This window comes from Gobius niger (genome assembly GCF_951799975.1).
Source record: "Gobius niger genome assembly, contig: SCAFFOLD_35, whole genome shotgun sequence".
In the NCBI taxonomy this organism is placed as follows: domain Eukaryota; kingdom Metazoa; phylum Chordata; class Actinopteri; order Gobiiformes; family Gobiidae; genus Gobius; species Gobius niger.
This window is the reverse complement of record NW_027639229.1, coordinates 3,885-18,980: the sequence shown is the minus strand read 5'-3', so window position 1 is coordinate 18,980 and position 15,096 is coordinate 3,885. Positions and strand designations below refer to the sequence as shown.

Sequence of the window (15,096 nt, the reverse complement as noted above, 5' to 3'; positions counted from 1 at the left end):
TGATCACACACGGAGCCGGGCTTGTTGATCTCTTAGTTTATTGCTCACATTTCATCTACAGTGAGTCGTAGCCGAGTGGTTTTCTCCCGGAGCTAAGGCACTATTAGCCGCGACAAGCTAACAACCTTCACCTTCACAACATTCATTGAAAACAGGCAGCATATTATGCACAAATAACGTCAACAAAGCAGCAACTACTTGAAGCAGCCTTTACGATGATCACACAATGAGCCTGGCTTTACACATGTGTGGTTTATTGCAGACTTTTCATCAACAATGAGCTGTAGTCGATTATAACAAGCTAACGGGTAACCTCGAAAAACCATTGTCCACCTGCACAGATAATGTCCGTCTTTGAATGGTATGGGCTCCTGCAGATCCTGGTGTCGTCCATGGGGGTATAGTTAGAGATCCATAGGGCATGGCAGATGCAAAGAGAGAGCCTCCAAACAGCAGTTATTTTTCAGGCAAGAGCCCCTTCCAAGCGTCCGGTGTGGAAGGTTCGTCTCCAAATAATATCCTGTGTGGCCATTGTTCACAAAGTGATAAACAGTAGCTCCTTTCCAACAATAAAAATTAAAATGCACCGATCGTAGTTTCAATACTGTTGAGACGAGCGGAGTGTTGTGATGTGGAGGGGGCGTGTCTGAAAGGGTCAGAGGTTCTTAAAGAGACAGAGGCCTATTTCAAGTCATTTGCTACGGCCATTTTGAAAGAGCAATTTTATACAAGGTAGTTATTCTAATTTACTGCATTGACAGACCAACAGAAGGTTTGGTCATCATTGTAGTGTGATATAGACTGGTGCTATGTGGCTGAAAAAAGCATAATACCTCCTCTTTAAGACAAAGCTGCCACCGAGAAGTACTGAACTACTGCTGCGCATATACAAGGCCTGCATCAGATCTGGATTGGAGGACTGCTCAGTGCTGCTACGTGGTGTTGGAAAAACATTGGTGAACTGTCTAGAAAGCCGACAGCGGAGATGTATGTGATAATTCTCCAGCTGCCAAACCGTGCAGAAATAGCACCTGAGCATTACAGAAGGCTGGGTCTGATCACACTGCAAACAAGACGTACCTTTGTCATGTTTACATATAACATGTATCATGGACTTTGGACCAACACCGTCCCACACAAAAGGTTCTGCCCTACAATGTACGCAGACCAGACTGTGTGTTGGTGATGGGACGCTGCCTGGGGGGGGGCAGTGCGGAGGTCGTGTTTTGTTCTGGCTGTACTAATGCTAAACATCCTGGACTCTGGCTGTGTCACTCAGCCTGGGACTCTGACTGTGTCACTCAGCCTGGGACTCTGGCTGTGTCTCTCAGCCTGGGACTCTGGCTGTGTCACTCAGCCTGGGTCTATGGGGGATTTAAGTTTGTGAATTTTCCATTTTGCTTTTTAACTTTTTAACTCTTCCAACGGTCTTATGGCCACGGAATCCAAATTTGTATTTTAACACTTGTTTGCTTTATTGTATCTTTTTTTTGTAATTAATAAAGAAATGTATATTTTTTGAAATAAAAAAAATAGCTCCAACACCACTGGAGAGCCATGTTCTTCTAAAGGAAGCTCCAACGTTGGATCAGAGCCGGGCCGGTTTGGAAAGGCAAGTTTATTTGTAGAGCACAAGGCAGTTCAAAGCTTCACAGTTGCATAAAATTACAAGAAAACAGATCAAATCAATAAAACATCAACATGAAATGAATCAGTTACAGTAAAAGGCCAGAGTGCAGATCAAATACTTTCAGTCACGGGTAAAAAGATCTGTTTTCAGGCTGGATTTGAACTTTGTCAGAGTCGAGTGTCACATCCTCATGAGACTGTTCCAGACTTTAGCCTCAGCGTGTTTAGTCCTGACTCTGGAACCACCAGGAGACCCTCCCTGAGATGGTTCACACGGCTCTAACATGTCACAGATGGACTTTTCTCTGAGTGACTGAAGTCAGTGCAGAAACCGGAGCACTGGACTAATGTGGTGGTGTTTCCTGGTCCTGATGTTCTGCAGCCGTGACAGTCTCTCACACATGGATACGTCTCTAAGTCTGGTTTTGACTCTGTTCCTCTGATCTTCATGTTTCTCAGATGGTAAAAAGCTGCTGATGTTCTCGCTCTGATGTGTCTGTTTAAGTTCAGGTCTGAGTCCAGGATCCGTCTGAGATTTCGAACCTGATGTTTTGGTTTCAGAAAGCGCGCTGGTTCCAACGAGGGAGTGGAGTCTAAGTTTTAAACTCAGTAATGATGTGTTATTTTACACAAGGCTTGGGATAAAAACATTGATGTTTGAGTGACTGTTCTGTGTATCTTTGTGAATATATTTATTATTTGTGTAATGCTCATTGTGGTTCTGTTTAGGTCCAGATGTTGGTCTAAAGCTCTGTTCCAGTGACCGCTGTACCTGGGATTTACATAGGCTTGAACATGTTGGCCTTAATGATGGAATTTGCTTTGCAGTTTTGGTTATTAAACAAGTGTGGGTAATATGTAGTGATTAATATCAAATCAGTTTGAAATGATCAGAAGAAGGGATTGTTGTGTCAGAATTGTTTGACAGTAAATGAGAGCCTCACCTGTTTAATAACTCACTATAAGGGTCAGAGGTTCAAATACTAGTGTGAAAAAAGCTTCAAAATGTCGTATCGAGTCCGACTGAATTTGAATTGAATCTGTTTTTACTTAATTTTAGGTTTCGGGAAAGAAAAAACGACTTGGATAAAGATTTGTGACTTTATTGATGAATATTTTAAAGTGACAAAGTAAAGATTATAATTTCTGCACAATTTAAAGCAAATCCCTCGACCCAAAACATTCTATAAAAGGTCAAAACATAAAACACAATTATAATCTGTGTTTAAATGATAAATCAGTTTCTGCAGTAAACAACGTTACAATCACAAGAACAAACAATGGTATTAAAGGAAGTGGACATGACGTTTAAAGACGTCAATGGCTGAAGATGGAACAGTTCAGTTCAATAGAAACTGAAGAGTTTTGTTTCCAGCTCAGTTTTTCTTTTTGTGGCTTTAATTGAAGGTTTGATTCAAAGTGTTTGTAAAACACATCTGCCCCTGAGCGTGAGTGAGGAGCAGCAGATTAGAATTCAGAACAATGTCCACGTCTGACAAACAAATATTATTATATAAAAAACCTTCAGAATTAGTTCAATACGATACACAAGGACGATCTGAACCTGAAGAGAAAAGCTGCTATTTTAGTTTGGGGAAATGTGCAGAGTCTCCAGAGTTCCAGTAAAACCTGACTGCAGCGTGGAGCGGCTGAGAGAACCTGGTCTGGACTCTGTGGAGGAGGGTCATGGTTTGGTTCTGAACGCTGTAAAACGACAGAGCCCCTGCACCGTGGTCCAGGTAAACCCCAATTCTGGACGTGATCGGACCAGAGACACCGGACCGGACTGAGTTAAAACGAAATGAATAACTGTTACTGTTACAGTCTAAGGTCCAGGATGTATCATTGTTTCCAAATCCACTTTCATTAAAGTCTTTCCTCTGAATGTTTCCGTCTGAAACGGCTAAACTAACCCACTTCCTGCTCCTCCACTCCACCTCCCAGTAACAGCGGCCCATCAGACTCTCTCTGCTCAGGACCTGAAGACACCCAGTGAACCTGTCCTGATGATCAGGATATCTCTGATCTTCACTCATATATGTTGCTCTTCTGTTTCCATCAGTCAGTTTCAGATATCTGTGTGCTGTGTTTGGATCCAGAGTGATCTCTGTCGAATACTGTAAGAAGTCCTCTCTGGTGGTGGGTTCAGATGGTGTTCCTCTCAGAGCCAGTGAGACATTGGTGGGTTCAGATGGTGTTCCTCTCAGAGCCAGTGTGGCGTTGGTCAGACCCTCCTCCAGACTGAGCTTTAGTTTGTCCCTGAGCTCTGACACGGCTCTGGTCACCTTCTCGAAGCAGCGGGGGGGCCCTGTCTGAATCTCTGTCCTCTGTGAGTCTGTGGACAGTGAAGGACAGAGCTGTAGAAACTGGTCCAGCTCAGAGATGTTCCTCTTCAGCTCAGTCACGTCCCGCTGCAGTTGGTCCTGAAGCTCTTGGACTTGTTTCAGTTGGGTTTGCTCCTCGGAGCGGATCTGCTGCTCCACTTCAGAGCGTCTTTTCTCCAGAAGAAGGGCCATCTCTGTGAAGCTGTCCCCACTGCGCTGCACTGCTGTCTGGGCAGAGCGGCTGATGTCCTGGGCCTCCTGCTGGAGCCTCTTCAGGTCTGTCTCTTTGAGCTGGAGGCTCTGGAGCAGCTGTTCCTGCCTCTGGGCTCTCTCCAAGGCTGAGGACACCATGTCGTGGCCCTTGTGTTGGTCCAAAGAGCAGAGGTAGCAGATGAGCTGCTGGTCGGTGCGGCAGAACATCTTCTTCACTTCGTCGTGTTGAGAGCAGATGTTTTCCTGCAGTTTGTCAGAGGGCGCCACCAGCTGGTGTTTCTGAAACGCTGCAGCTTCATAATGAGGCTGGAGGTGGCCCTCACAGTAGGAGGCCACACACTGCAGACAGGACTTGAAGGCTTTCAGTTTCCTCCCAGTGCAGACGTCACAGGGCACATTGTGAGCTCCAGCATAGCAGCGGTCAGCAGGGGGCGCTGTGAGGCCAGGCTTCTTCAGCCGCTCCACTAAACCTGCTAACATGATGTTTTTGACCAGCACTGGCCTGGAGCTGAAGCTCTGTCTGCATTCAGGACAGCTGTAAACATGCTTCTCGTCCTCTTGGTCCCAGTGGTTCTTCACACACTTCATGCAGTAGCTGTGTCCACAGGGAACAGTCACTGGATCCTTCAGTAGATCCAAACAGATGGGACACCAAAAGTCCTCTTTGTCCACAGCTTTCTGCGCCATTTCTCTGTCGACAACAGAGTGTGACTTTAGAGAGTGTGTGAGAGGAGGAGGAACCAGGATGCTCAGAGCGAGGCTGAGTCTGACAGAGGGAGGGGCAGGAAACTGATGCCCGTCTTGTCTGTGATGTCGGTGGCTAATATTCGATGTCAGAACCCTCAAATGTGTCGCCTTCAAAGCTCTAACAACGAAAAAACAAAGCAATATCAATTCATATGTACTGACCAAACAAAAAACTAATACAGACAGAAAGATGACTGTATGTCTTGCATCTGTAAAGCTAACTTGTAGCATAATATAAATGCTATTGCTACGTAGCAAGACAATGCCATAGGGCATTCATACAAGCATTTTACATTTTTGGCAATCTTTTTTTTCTTTTTATAAAAAAAGGAACACATAAAGTTTCACAGTAAAAAGGTATTTACCCTGGAGGAGTCCGACACTTTAAAGGGAGAAGGAAGTCGTAGCTGCAGCAGTGAGTACTGGTAAACAAATAATAAACAAATACACTTGCGCAGCACACACACCGGTGGACTGGCGGAGGCGTTTCCAACGTAAGAAGCTCGTGTGAAGGTGGGGGCTCTTACGCATGCGCACTATTCAAAAATACACAAATAGCCGTTTGACTCATCATCGGCAGCAAAATCCTCTCTCACACCTTTAACTGCAGAAACATGTTTATTTATCTTGTGTTCTTGTTGATATTGTTTATTATAAATGTTTGTTTCCTGGTGGAAGTCTGTAAACTGGGTTAGTCTAAACCCTTTTGAATCATTGTAAATGTTTCATGTTTAAAGGAATGAGGTGACCAAATAAACTACTACCACTTCATTTCCTCCTTTACTGGCGTTTGCGTGCGGCACGTCTTTGTCCTTAAATGGTGAATGTGGGCGGGACATATGCTATTGAGTCTCACGTGCACACTGCAAGTCAGGATTCACAAACTCAGACACACGTGTGAAGGATTTTCCTCCTTCAGAAAGTTTGGTGAATCTGGAGAAATGGGCAAAAGTGCAGATATTTTCAGCCTCCAAATCTAAATATTGGACAGAGCCAGATTTAAACGTCTGCTTTTATTTTGGGACATTTCAGTCACAAAGTTTTTCTTTTTCCATTTTGATCATGTTTAGTTTTGGAATAAAATAAGTAAAAATATGTGTAAAAACTCACATTTTGACTTGTTTTTTGGGTTCAAAGCTGAATAAATCAGAATGGGAATTTTTTATTAACCTCTTAACCCCCACCTGAACCCAGCACATTTTCTCCAGTTTGGTTTTACCCAAATCTAAAACCAAAATAGCAACAAAAATAACCAGCATCAGGGAAACAAATATCAGACAAAAACAGCTGCTTTTGTCTTTAAGAAGATTATAAATGACGTCTGTTTGTTTTGACTTTGTTTCAGGTTTTGGGAAAGAAAAAACGACTTGAATAAAGATTTGTGACTTTATTGATGAATATTTCAAAGTTACAAAGTAAAGATTATAATTTCTGCACAACTTAAAGCTGAGTGGCCGCGTTGTCACTTCTCTTGGTGTTTCTGAACCTCTGACTGAACAACACACATCTCCTTTGAACTGTACAGATGTTTCAGGAAACAGGTTTAAACATGCATTTCTCTCATTTGCTTGCATTTTGCTTGCAGCGTGGCTTTGGTGTTGCGCAACTGAGTTTCTTGGAGAGTCTGGAAAAGCAAAGGTGGGGCCGGTGCTCTCTCTGCTTTTTAACATTGGAAGAAGATGGAAAATAGACGCGTTAAAACGGGGATCAGTCGATCTTTGAGATCTAAGACCGATATTAGATTCATGAACTTACACATTCTGATTATGGGGAAGACGCTGAAACAAGATCTACTGAGTAAAGAGACAATTGCAGGAAATACACCTGCCATAAAATCAATGAAAGACTTGGAGTGGGCCAGGCTCCTTTTGGAGAAGCAGCACCAAGAGCCGTGTTCTTCTAAAGGAAGCTCCAACACCACTGGAGAGCCGTGTTCTTCTAAAGGAAGCTCCAACACCACTGGAGAGCCGTGTTCTTCTGAAGGAAGCTCCAACACCACTGGAGAGCCGTGTTCTTCTAAAGGAAGCTCCAACACCACTGGAGAGTCGATCCAGCAGCCTTACGGATGGGAACCCTGCACTCTACCAATGAACTACACAGGCTGAGTGAACAACATGGCCCATTTTACAGTCCAGAAAAAGCGGAATTTGCAGCCAAAACTTCCAAAATAAAACTTATTTCGCTGACAGAGGATTAGTATAAGTCCGTACGGGTTTAAAACGGTTGCTTTTGTGAATAAAGGGGGAAATATGGAATATTGACGAATTTCAGGAGAAACTCTAACAAAGTCCAACATGCTGCCAGACAAAGAACTCTGGCTATTTTCACGGAGGATGGGCGGGCCACTTACAATCCACTTACAAGCCACTTGAAAGGCATTTTTGGTGATTGCGGCTGCGTGTGCTCATCATTAGGTCCAAATCGGAAATGTGCAATGCGCGCCGGATTGGGCCCGTTCCAATCTGACAAAGTCTGTGAAAGATATGAGGCTTTGAAATTTGCTGAAAATGGCCTCTCAGTTGCGGCCTTGTAATGACCATGCCCAATAATTAAAAAAATAATAATTAAATGATGATTTTGAAAGCCACATGGGATTGGGACATGTTGGCAAAAATTGGAGGAATTGGAGAACTCGGGGATCAGGGGCCAGAAGTTCAAAAGGTACAATTTTGAAGGTTTTTTAAGGTTTCGGCCACAATGGCCGACTTCCTGTAGCAAAGGGCGGGGTCATAATATAATATTTGACATGTCCTGACGTGGTCTATGTCCTTGGCCAATGTCACTTTTGTACGATGATTTTTTTTTGCGACCGGTCGTCCATTGAGTCAATGTAAACTTCCTGTTTGAGGGGGCGCCACAGAGCCTACTTTTTTTATTTTCGCTCGCGAACCCCACCCAAAATTAGAGCTCGGGGAGCTATAAGTTTTGACCCCTGTTTCTTGCATATCGCTTCACGTTTGCTTCGTGGATTCTTGTGTGTCCGTTGCTCGGGCCTAATTATGCCTTCACTTGAATTACGCTTTACAAGCCTGTGTTACCAAGTTTCTCAAAGTGCTGCACTGTCAATATTCATTCACTCCACGATACATGATAAAAACCTTAAATTTGTGATGTTTTCAAAATAAAAGCCTTAAATTGATGTGATGTTTTGTACGTGTGTGTTTGTGTGTGTGTGTGTGGGTATGTGTGTGTGTGTGTGTGTGTGTGTGTGTGTTTGCTTTCACTTTTTTTAGCTTTCGGGAAAGAAAAAACGACTTGAATAAAGATTTGTGACTTTATTGATGAATATTTTAAAGTGACAAAGTGAAGATTATAATTTCTGCACAATTTAAAGCAAATCCCTCGACCCAAAACATTCTATAAAAGGACAAAACATAAAACACAATTATAATCTGTGTTTAAATAATAAATCAGTTTCTGAAGTAAATCATTACAATCACAAGAACAAACAATGGTATTAAAGGAAGTGGAAATGACGTTTAAAGACGTCAATGGCTGAAGATGGAACAGTTCAGTTCAATAGAAACTTAAGAGTTTTGTTTCCAGCTCAGTTTTTCTTATTGTGGCTTTAATTGAAGTTTTGATTCAAAGTGTTTGTAAAACACATCTGCCCCTGAGCGTGAGTGAGGAGCAGCAGATTAGAATTCAGAACAATGTCCACGTCTGACAAACAAATATTATTATATAAAAAACCTTCAGTATTAGTTCAATACGAGACACAAGGACGATCTGGACCTGAAGAGAAAAGCTGCTACTTTAGTTTGGGGAAATGTGTATAGTCTCCATAGATCCCCCAGTCAAACTCGACTCCAGCGTGGAGCGGCTGAGAGAACCTGGTCTGGACTCTGTGGAGGAGGGTCATGGTTTGGTTCTGAACGCTGTAAAACGACAGAGCCCCTGCAACGTGGTCCAGGTAAACCCCGATTCTGGACGAGATCTTACCTGAGACATCGGACTCGACTGAGTTAAAACGAAATGAATAACTTTTAAAGACACTGTCACAGTTTAAGACCCAGGATTTATCATTGTATCCAAATCTACTGATATTGAAGTCTTTCCTCTGAATGTCTCTGTATGAAACGGCTAAACTAACCCACGGCCCGCTCCACTCCACCTCCCAGTAACAGCGGCCCGTCAGACTCTCTCTGCTCAGGACCTGATAATACAAACTGAATCTCTCCTGATGATCAGGATATCTCTGATCTTCACTCATAAATGTTGCTCTTCTGTTTCCATCAGTCAGTTTCAGTAGTTTGTATGCTGTGTTTGGATCCAGAGTGATCTCTGTCGAATACTGTAAGAAGTCCTCTCTGGTGGTGGGTTCAGATGATGTTCCTCTCAGAGCCAGTGAGACGTTGGTGGGTTCAGATGGTGTTCCTCTCAGAGCCTGTGTGACGTTGGTGGGTTCAGATGGTGTTCCTCTCAGAGCCAGTGAGACGTTGGTGGGTTCAGATGGTGTTCCTCTCAGAGCCAGTGTGACGTTGGTGGGTTCAGATGGTGTTCCTCTCAGAGCCAGTGAGACGTTGGTGGGTTCAGATGGTGTTCCTCTCAGAGCCTGTGTGACGTTGGTGGGTTCAGATGGTGTTCCTCTCAGAGCCAGTGTGACGTTGGTGGGTTCAGATGGTGTTCCTCTCAGAGCCAGTGAGACGTTGGTGGGTTCAGATGGTGTTCCTCTCAGAGCCAGTGAGACGTTGGTGGGTTCAGATGGTGTTCCTCTCAGAGCCAGTGTGACGTTGGTGGGTTCAGATGGTGTTCCTCTCAGAGCCAGTGAGACGTTGGTGGGTTCAGATGATGTTCCTCTCAGAGCCAGTGTGACGTTGGTGGGTTCAGATGGTGTTCCTCTCAGAGCCTGTGTGACGTTGGTGGGTTCAGATGGTGTTCCTCTCAGAGCCAGTGTGACGTTGGTGGGTTCAGATGGTGTTCCTCTCAGAGCCAGTGAGACGTTGGTGGGTTCAGATGGTGTTCCTCTCAGAGCCAGTGTGACGTTGGTGGGTTCAGATGGTGTTCCTCTCAGAGCCAGTGAGACGTTGGTGGGTTCAGATGGTGTTCCTCTCAGAGCCAGTGTGACGTTGGTGGGTTCAGATGGTGTTCCTCTCAGAGCCTGTGAGACGTTGGTGGGTTCAGATGGTGTTCCTCTCAGAGCCAGTGAGATGTTGGTGGGTTCAGATGGTGTTCCTCTCAGAGCCTGTGAGACGTTGGTGGGTTCAGATGGTGTTCCCCTCAGAGCCAGTGTGACGTTGGTGGGTTCAGATGGTTTTCCTCTCAGAGCCAGTGTGACGTTGGTCAGTCCCTCCTCCAGACTGAGCTTTAGTTTGTCCCTGAGCTCTGACACGGCTCTGGTCACCTTCTCGAAGCAGCGGGGGGGCCCTGTCTGAATCTCTGTCCTCTGTGAGTCTTTGGACAGTGAAGGACAGAGCTGTAGAAACTGGTCCAGCTCAGAGATGTTCCTCTTCAGCTCAGTCACGTCCCGCTGCAGTTGGTCCTGAAGCTCTTGGACTTGTTTCAGTTGGGTTTGCTCCTCGGAGCGGATCTGCTGCTCCACTTCAGAGCGTCTTTTCTCCAGGAGAAGGGCCATCTCTGTGAAGCTGTCCCCACTGCGCTGCACTGCTGTCTGGGCAGAGCGGCTGATGTCCTGGGCCTCCTGCTGGAGCCTCTTCAGGTCTGTCTCTTTGAGCTGGAGGCTCTGGAGCAGCTGTTCCTGCCTCTGGGCTCTCTCCAAGGCTGAGGACACCATGTCGTGGCCCTTGTGTTGCTCCACAGAGCAGAGGTAGCAGATGAGCTGCTGGTCGGTGCGGCAGAACATCTTCTTCACTTCGTCGTGTTGAGAGCAGATGTTTTCCTGCAGTTTGTCAGAGGGCGCCACCAGCTGGTGTTTCTGAAGCGCTGCAGCTTCATAATGAGGCTGGAGGTGGCTCTCACAGTAGGAGGCCACACACTGCAGACAGGACTTGACGGCTTTCAGCTTCCTCCCAGTGCAGACGTCACAGGGCACATCCTGAGCTCCAGCATAGCAGCGGTCAGCAGGGGGCGCTGTGAGGCCAGGCTTCTTCAGCCGCTCCACTAAACCTGCTAACATGATGTTTTTGACCAGCACTGGCCTGGAGCTGAAGCTCTGTCTGCATTCAGGACAGCTGTAAACATGCTTCTCGTCCTCTTGGTCCCAGTGGTTCTTCACACACTTCATGCAGTAGCTGTGTCCACAGGGAACAGCCACTGGATCCTTCAGGAGATCCAAACAGATGGGACACCAAAAGTCCTCTTGGTCCACGGCTTTCTGCGCCATTTCTCTGTCGACAACAGAGTGTGACTTTAGAGAGTGTGTGAGAGGAGGAGGAACCAGGAAGCTCAGAGCGAGGCTGAGTCTGACAGAGGGAGGGGCAGGAAACTGATGCCCGTCTTGTCTGTGATGGAGGTGGCTAATATTCGATGTCAGAACCCTCAAATGTGTCGCCTTCAAAGCTCTAACAACGAAAAAACAATGCAATATCAATTCATATGTACTGACCAAACAAACAACCAATACAGACAGAAAGATGACTGTATGTCTTGCATCTGTAAAGCTAGCTTGTAGCATAATATAAAAGCTATAGCTACGTAGCAAGACAATGCTATAGGGCATTCATACAAGCATTTTACATCATTTGAAGATCTTTTTTAAAGGAACAAGTTTTACAGTAAAAAGGTATTTACCATGGAGGAGTCCGACACTTTACAGGGAGAAGGAAGTCGTAGCTGCAGCAGTGAGTGCTGGTAAACAAATAATAAACAAATACACTTGCGCAGCACACACACCGGTGGACTGGCGGAGGCGTTTCCAACGTAAGAAGCTCGTGTGAAGGTGGGGGCTCTTACGCATGCGCACTATTCAAAAATACACAAATAGCCGTTTGACTCATCATCAGCAGCAAAATCCTCTCTCACACCTTTAACTGTAGAAACATGTTTATTTCTCTTGTGTTCTTGTCGATATTGTTTATTATAAATGTTTGTTTCCTGGTGGAAGTCTGTAAACTGGGTTCGTCTAAACCCTTTTGAATCATTGTAAATGTTTCATGTTTAAAGGAATGAGGCGACCGAATAAACTACTACCACTTCATTTCCTCCTTTACTGGCGTTTGCATGCGGCATGTCTTTGTCCTTATATGGTGAATGTGGGCGGGGCATATGCTAATGAGTCTCACGTGCACACTGCAAGTCGGGATTCACAAACTCAGACACACGTGTGAAGGATTTTCCTCCTTCAGAAAGTTTGGTGAATCTGGAGAAATGGGCAAAAGTGCAGATATTTTCAGCCTCCAAATCTAAATATTGGACAGAGCCAGATTTAAACGTCTGCTTTTATTTTGGGACATTTCAGTAACAAAGGTTTTTTTTTTTTCCATTTTGTTTAGTTTTGGAATAAACTAAGTGAAAATCTGTGTAAAAACTCACATTTTGACTTGTTTTTCGGGTTCAAAGCTGAATAAATCAGGCTGGGAATTATTTATTAACCTGTTAACCCCCACCTGAACCCAGCACATTTTCTCCAGTTTGGCTTTACCCAAATCTAAAACCAAAATAGCAACAAAAATGACTGACATCAGGGAAACAAATATCAGACAAAAACAGCTGCTTTTGTCTTTAAGAAGATTATAAATGACGTCTGTTTGTTTTGACTTTATGTCCAAATATCTCTTCTGGAATGAACATTTAGCAGCGTTAACTGTGTTGAACAAGTGAAACACAAACAGCTTTTGACGTTATGATTCCCTCACGCTGGTGTGATGTGGGTCAAAGGTCATGAGTTTCTGTCTGGATGCATGTTTCTGATTGGATGGGAAGCGCTGAATGGAATGTGTGGGTGTGTGAAAGTACGTGCACGCTCCGCTGCAGCGTGGCTTTGGTGTTACGCACCTGAGTTTCTCTGAGAGTCTGGAAAAGCAAAGGTGGGGCCGGTGCTCTCTCTGCTTTTTAACATTGGAAGAAGCTGGAAAATAGACGCGTTAAAACGGGGATCAGTCGATCTTTGAGATCTAAGACCGATATTAGATTCATGAACTTACACATTCTGATTATGGGGAAAACGCTGAAGCAACATCCACTGAGTAAAGAGACAATTGCAGGAAATACACCTGCCATAAAATCAATGAAAGACTTGGAGTGGGCCAGGCTCCTTTTGGAGAAGCAGCACCAAGAGCCGTGTTCTTCTAAAGGAAGCTCCAACACCACTGGAGAGCCGTGTTCTTCTAAAGGAAGCTCCAACACCACTGGAGAGCTGTGTTCTTCTAAAGGAAGCTCCAACACCACTGGAGAGCCGTGTTCTTCTAAAGGAAGCTTTAGGCTTGAATATGTTGGCCTTAATGATGGTATTTGCTTTGCAGTTTTGGTTATTAAACAAGTGTGGGTAATATGTAGTGATTAATATCAAATCAGTGTGAAATGATCAGAAGAAGGGATTGTTGTGTCAGAATTGTTTGACAGTAAATGAGAGCCTCACCTGTTTAAGAACTCACTATAAGGGTCAGAGGTTCAAATACTAGTGTGAAAAAAGCTTCAAAATGTCGTGTCGAGTCCAACTGAATTTGAATTGAATCTGTTTTTATTTGATCAGGGACAAAACAAGACAAACAAGAAAAGAGTGTCTTGGATAGATGCAGAACTGTGCAGCCGCATGAAAGACAGAGATACAGCTAAACAAACAGCAAATAGAACAGGTCTGAAAGAGGACTGGGAAACATACTGTAAACTACGAAACAGAGTGACCAGTATGAACAGGAAAAAGAAAAAGGAACATTTCCAACAGAATGTAAGGGAAAACTTAAAGGATGGAAAGAAATTGTGGGCAACTATTAACAATATATTGGGAAAACAGTCCAGTCGAACACCTGCTTTTGTGAAACAGAAAATACATTTTTTGACTAAACCTAGTGAAATAGCAAATTACTTTAATAATGTATTTATTGATCAGGTGGACAAACTCTGAATAAATATACCAATTTATAACTCTGTAAGAAAAACTCATGAGATCAGCCAAATTGTTACAGATAAAACCGATATAAATTTTGAATTCAAAAAAATTAACACGTGAGTGACAATGCATTTAAACTCTTTAGATATAACCAAGCCGGGAGGTGTTGACGATTTGGATGGAAAACTCCTGAAAATAGTGGGCAACTACATAGCTGGACCTGCTTGCCATATTTTCAATACAAGTATAAATAAAAGCATTTTCCCGGTTTCATGGAAAACTGCTGAAGTCGTCCCAATTCCGAAAAACACCACGCAAAGTTTGAGTGGGTCAAACTGCAGACCAATCAGCCTGCTATCAATATGAAGTAAAATTCTTGAAAAGAGTGTCACTGAACAAGTAAAACAATTCTTTATGGATAATAAGTTATTTACACAATTTCAACATGCATATCGTGTGGGCCACTCGACACAGATGGTGGACGACTACTTTCAATTCATTGACAACAACAATTCGGTCGGAGCTGTTTTACTAGATTTTAGTTCAGCTTTTGATTTATTAGATCATGAGTTGCTACTAGAAAAACTAAAGTATTATGGGTTTTCATTACATGCTATTGGGTGGTTTTCCAGCTCTCTTTCACATAAACAATGTGTTTTTTACAACGGTAGTTTCTCTTTCTCAAAACGATTGCAATGTGGTGTACCTCAGGGCAGCTGTTTAGGGCCTTTACTTTTTTCAATCTTCACTAACGACCTGCCATTGGTGTTGGATCAGGCTGAAGCTGTGATGTTTGCAGATGATACCACGATATACCTGCCTGCTTCATCAGCTGATGTTCTGTCCAGCTCCTCAGACAGCGATCTAAAGTCTGTGGCAAGGTGGGCTCATGCAAACAAACGAGTGTTGAATACATCGAAAACAAAAAGCATTACACTGGGATCTAGCTGGAAACTAAAGGAAGAACCACAATTAGAACTATCAGTCGATGGCACAGTGATCACTCAAGTAGAAGAAACCAAACGTCTGGGAGTCATTATGGACAGCAGACTGAAGTGGTCCAAGCATATTGATCGTACTGTTGCTGTCATGGGAAGAGAGTTAGCGGTTATTAGAAGATGCTCAAATTATTTAAGCCAAAATGTTCTTTCACTAGTGATCAAGACCATTGTTCTGTCCCATTGACATCACTGCCCAGTGGTTTGGTCCAGAGCCTCCGAAAGAGAAGCTACAGTT

At 44.0% G+C, this 15,096-nt stretch overlaps 1 protein-coding gene across 1 annotated transcript; it reads right to left on the bottom strand.

Annotated features, from left to right (window-relative positions):
* Window positions 1–3,209: 3,209 nt before the first annotated feature.
* On the bottom strand, window positions 3,210–11,232 carry LOC306982716 (uncharacterized protein; the record flags this gene model as incomplete). The annotated part of the gene is made up of 3 exons (XM_079583181.1): window positions 9,739–11,232; window positions 7,264–7,385; window positions 3,210–4,857 (listed from the first exon to the last, which is right to left on the bottom strand). The coding sequence occupies exons 1-3, from the start codon at window positions 11,194–11,196 to the stop codon at window positions 3,210–3,212; spliced, it is 3,228 nt and encodes a 1,075-aa protein (XP_079439307.1). The 5' UTR covers window positions 11,197–11,232.
* Window positions 11,233–15,096: the final 3,864 nt, after the last annotated feature.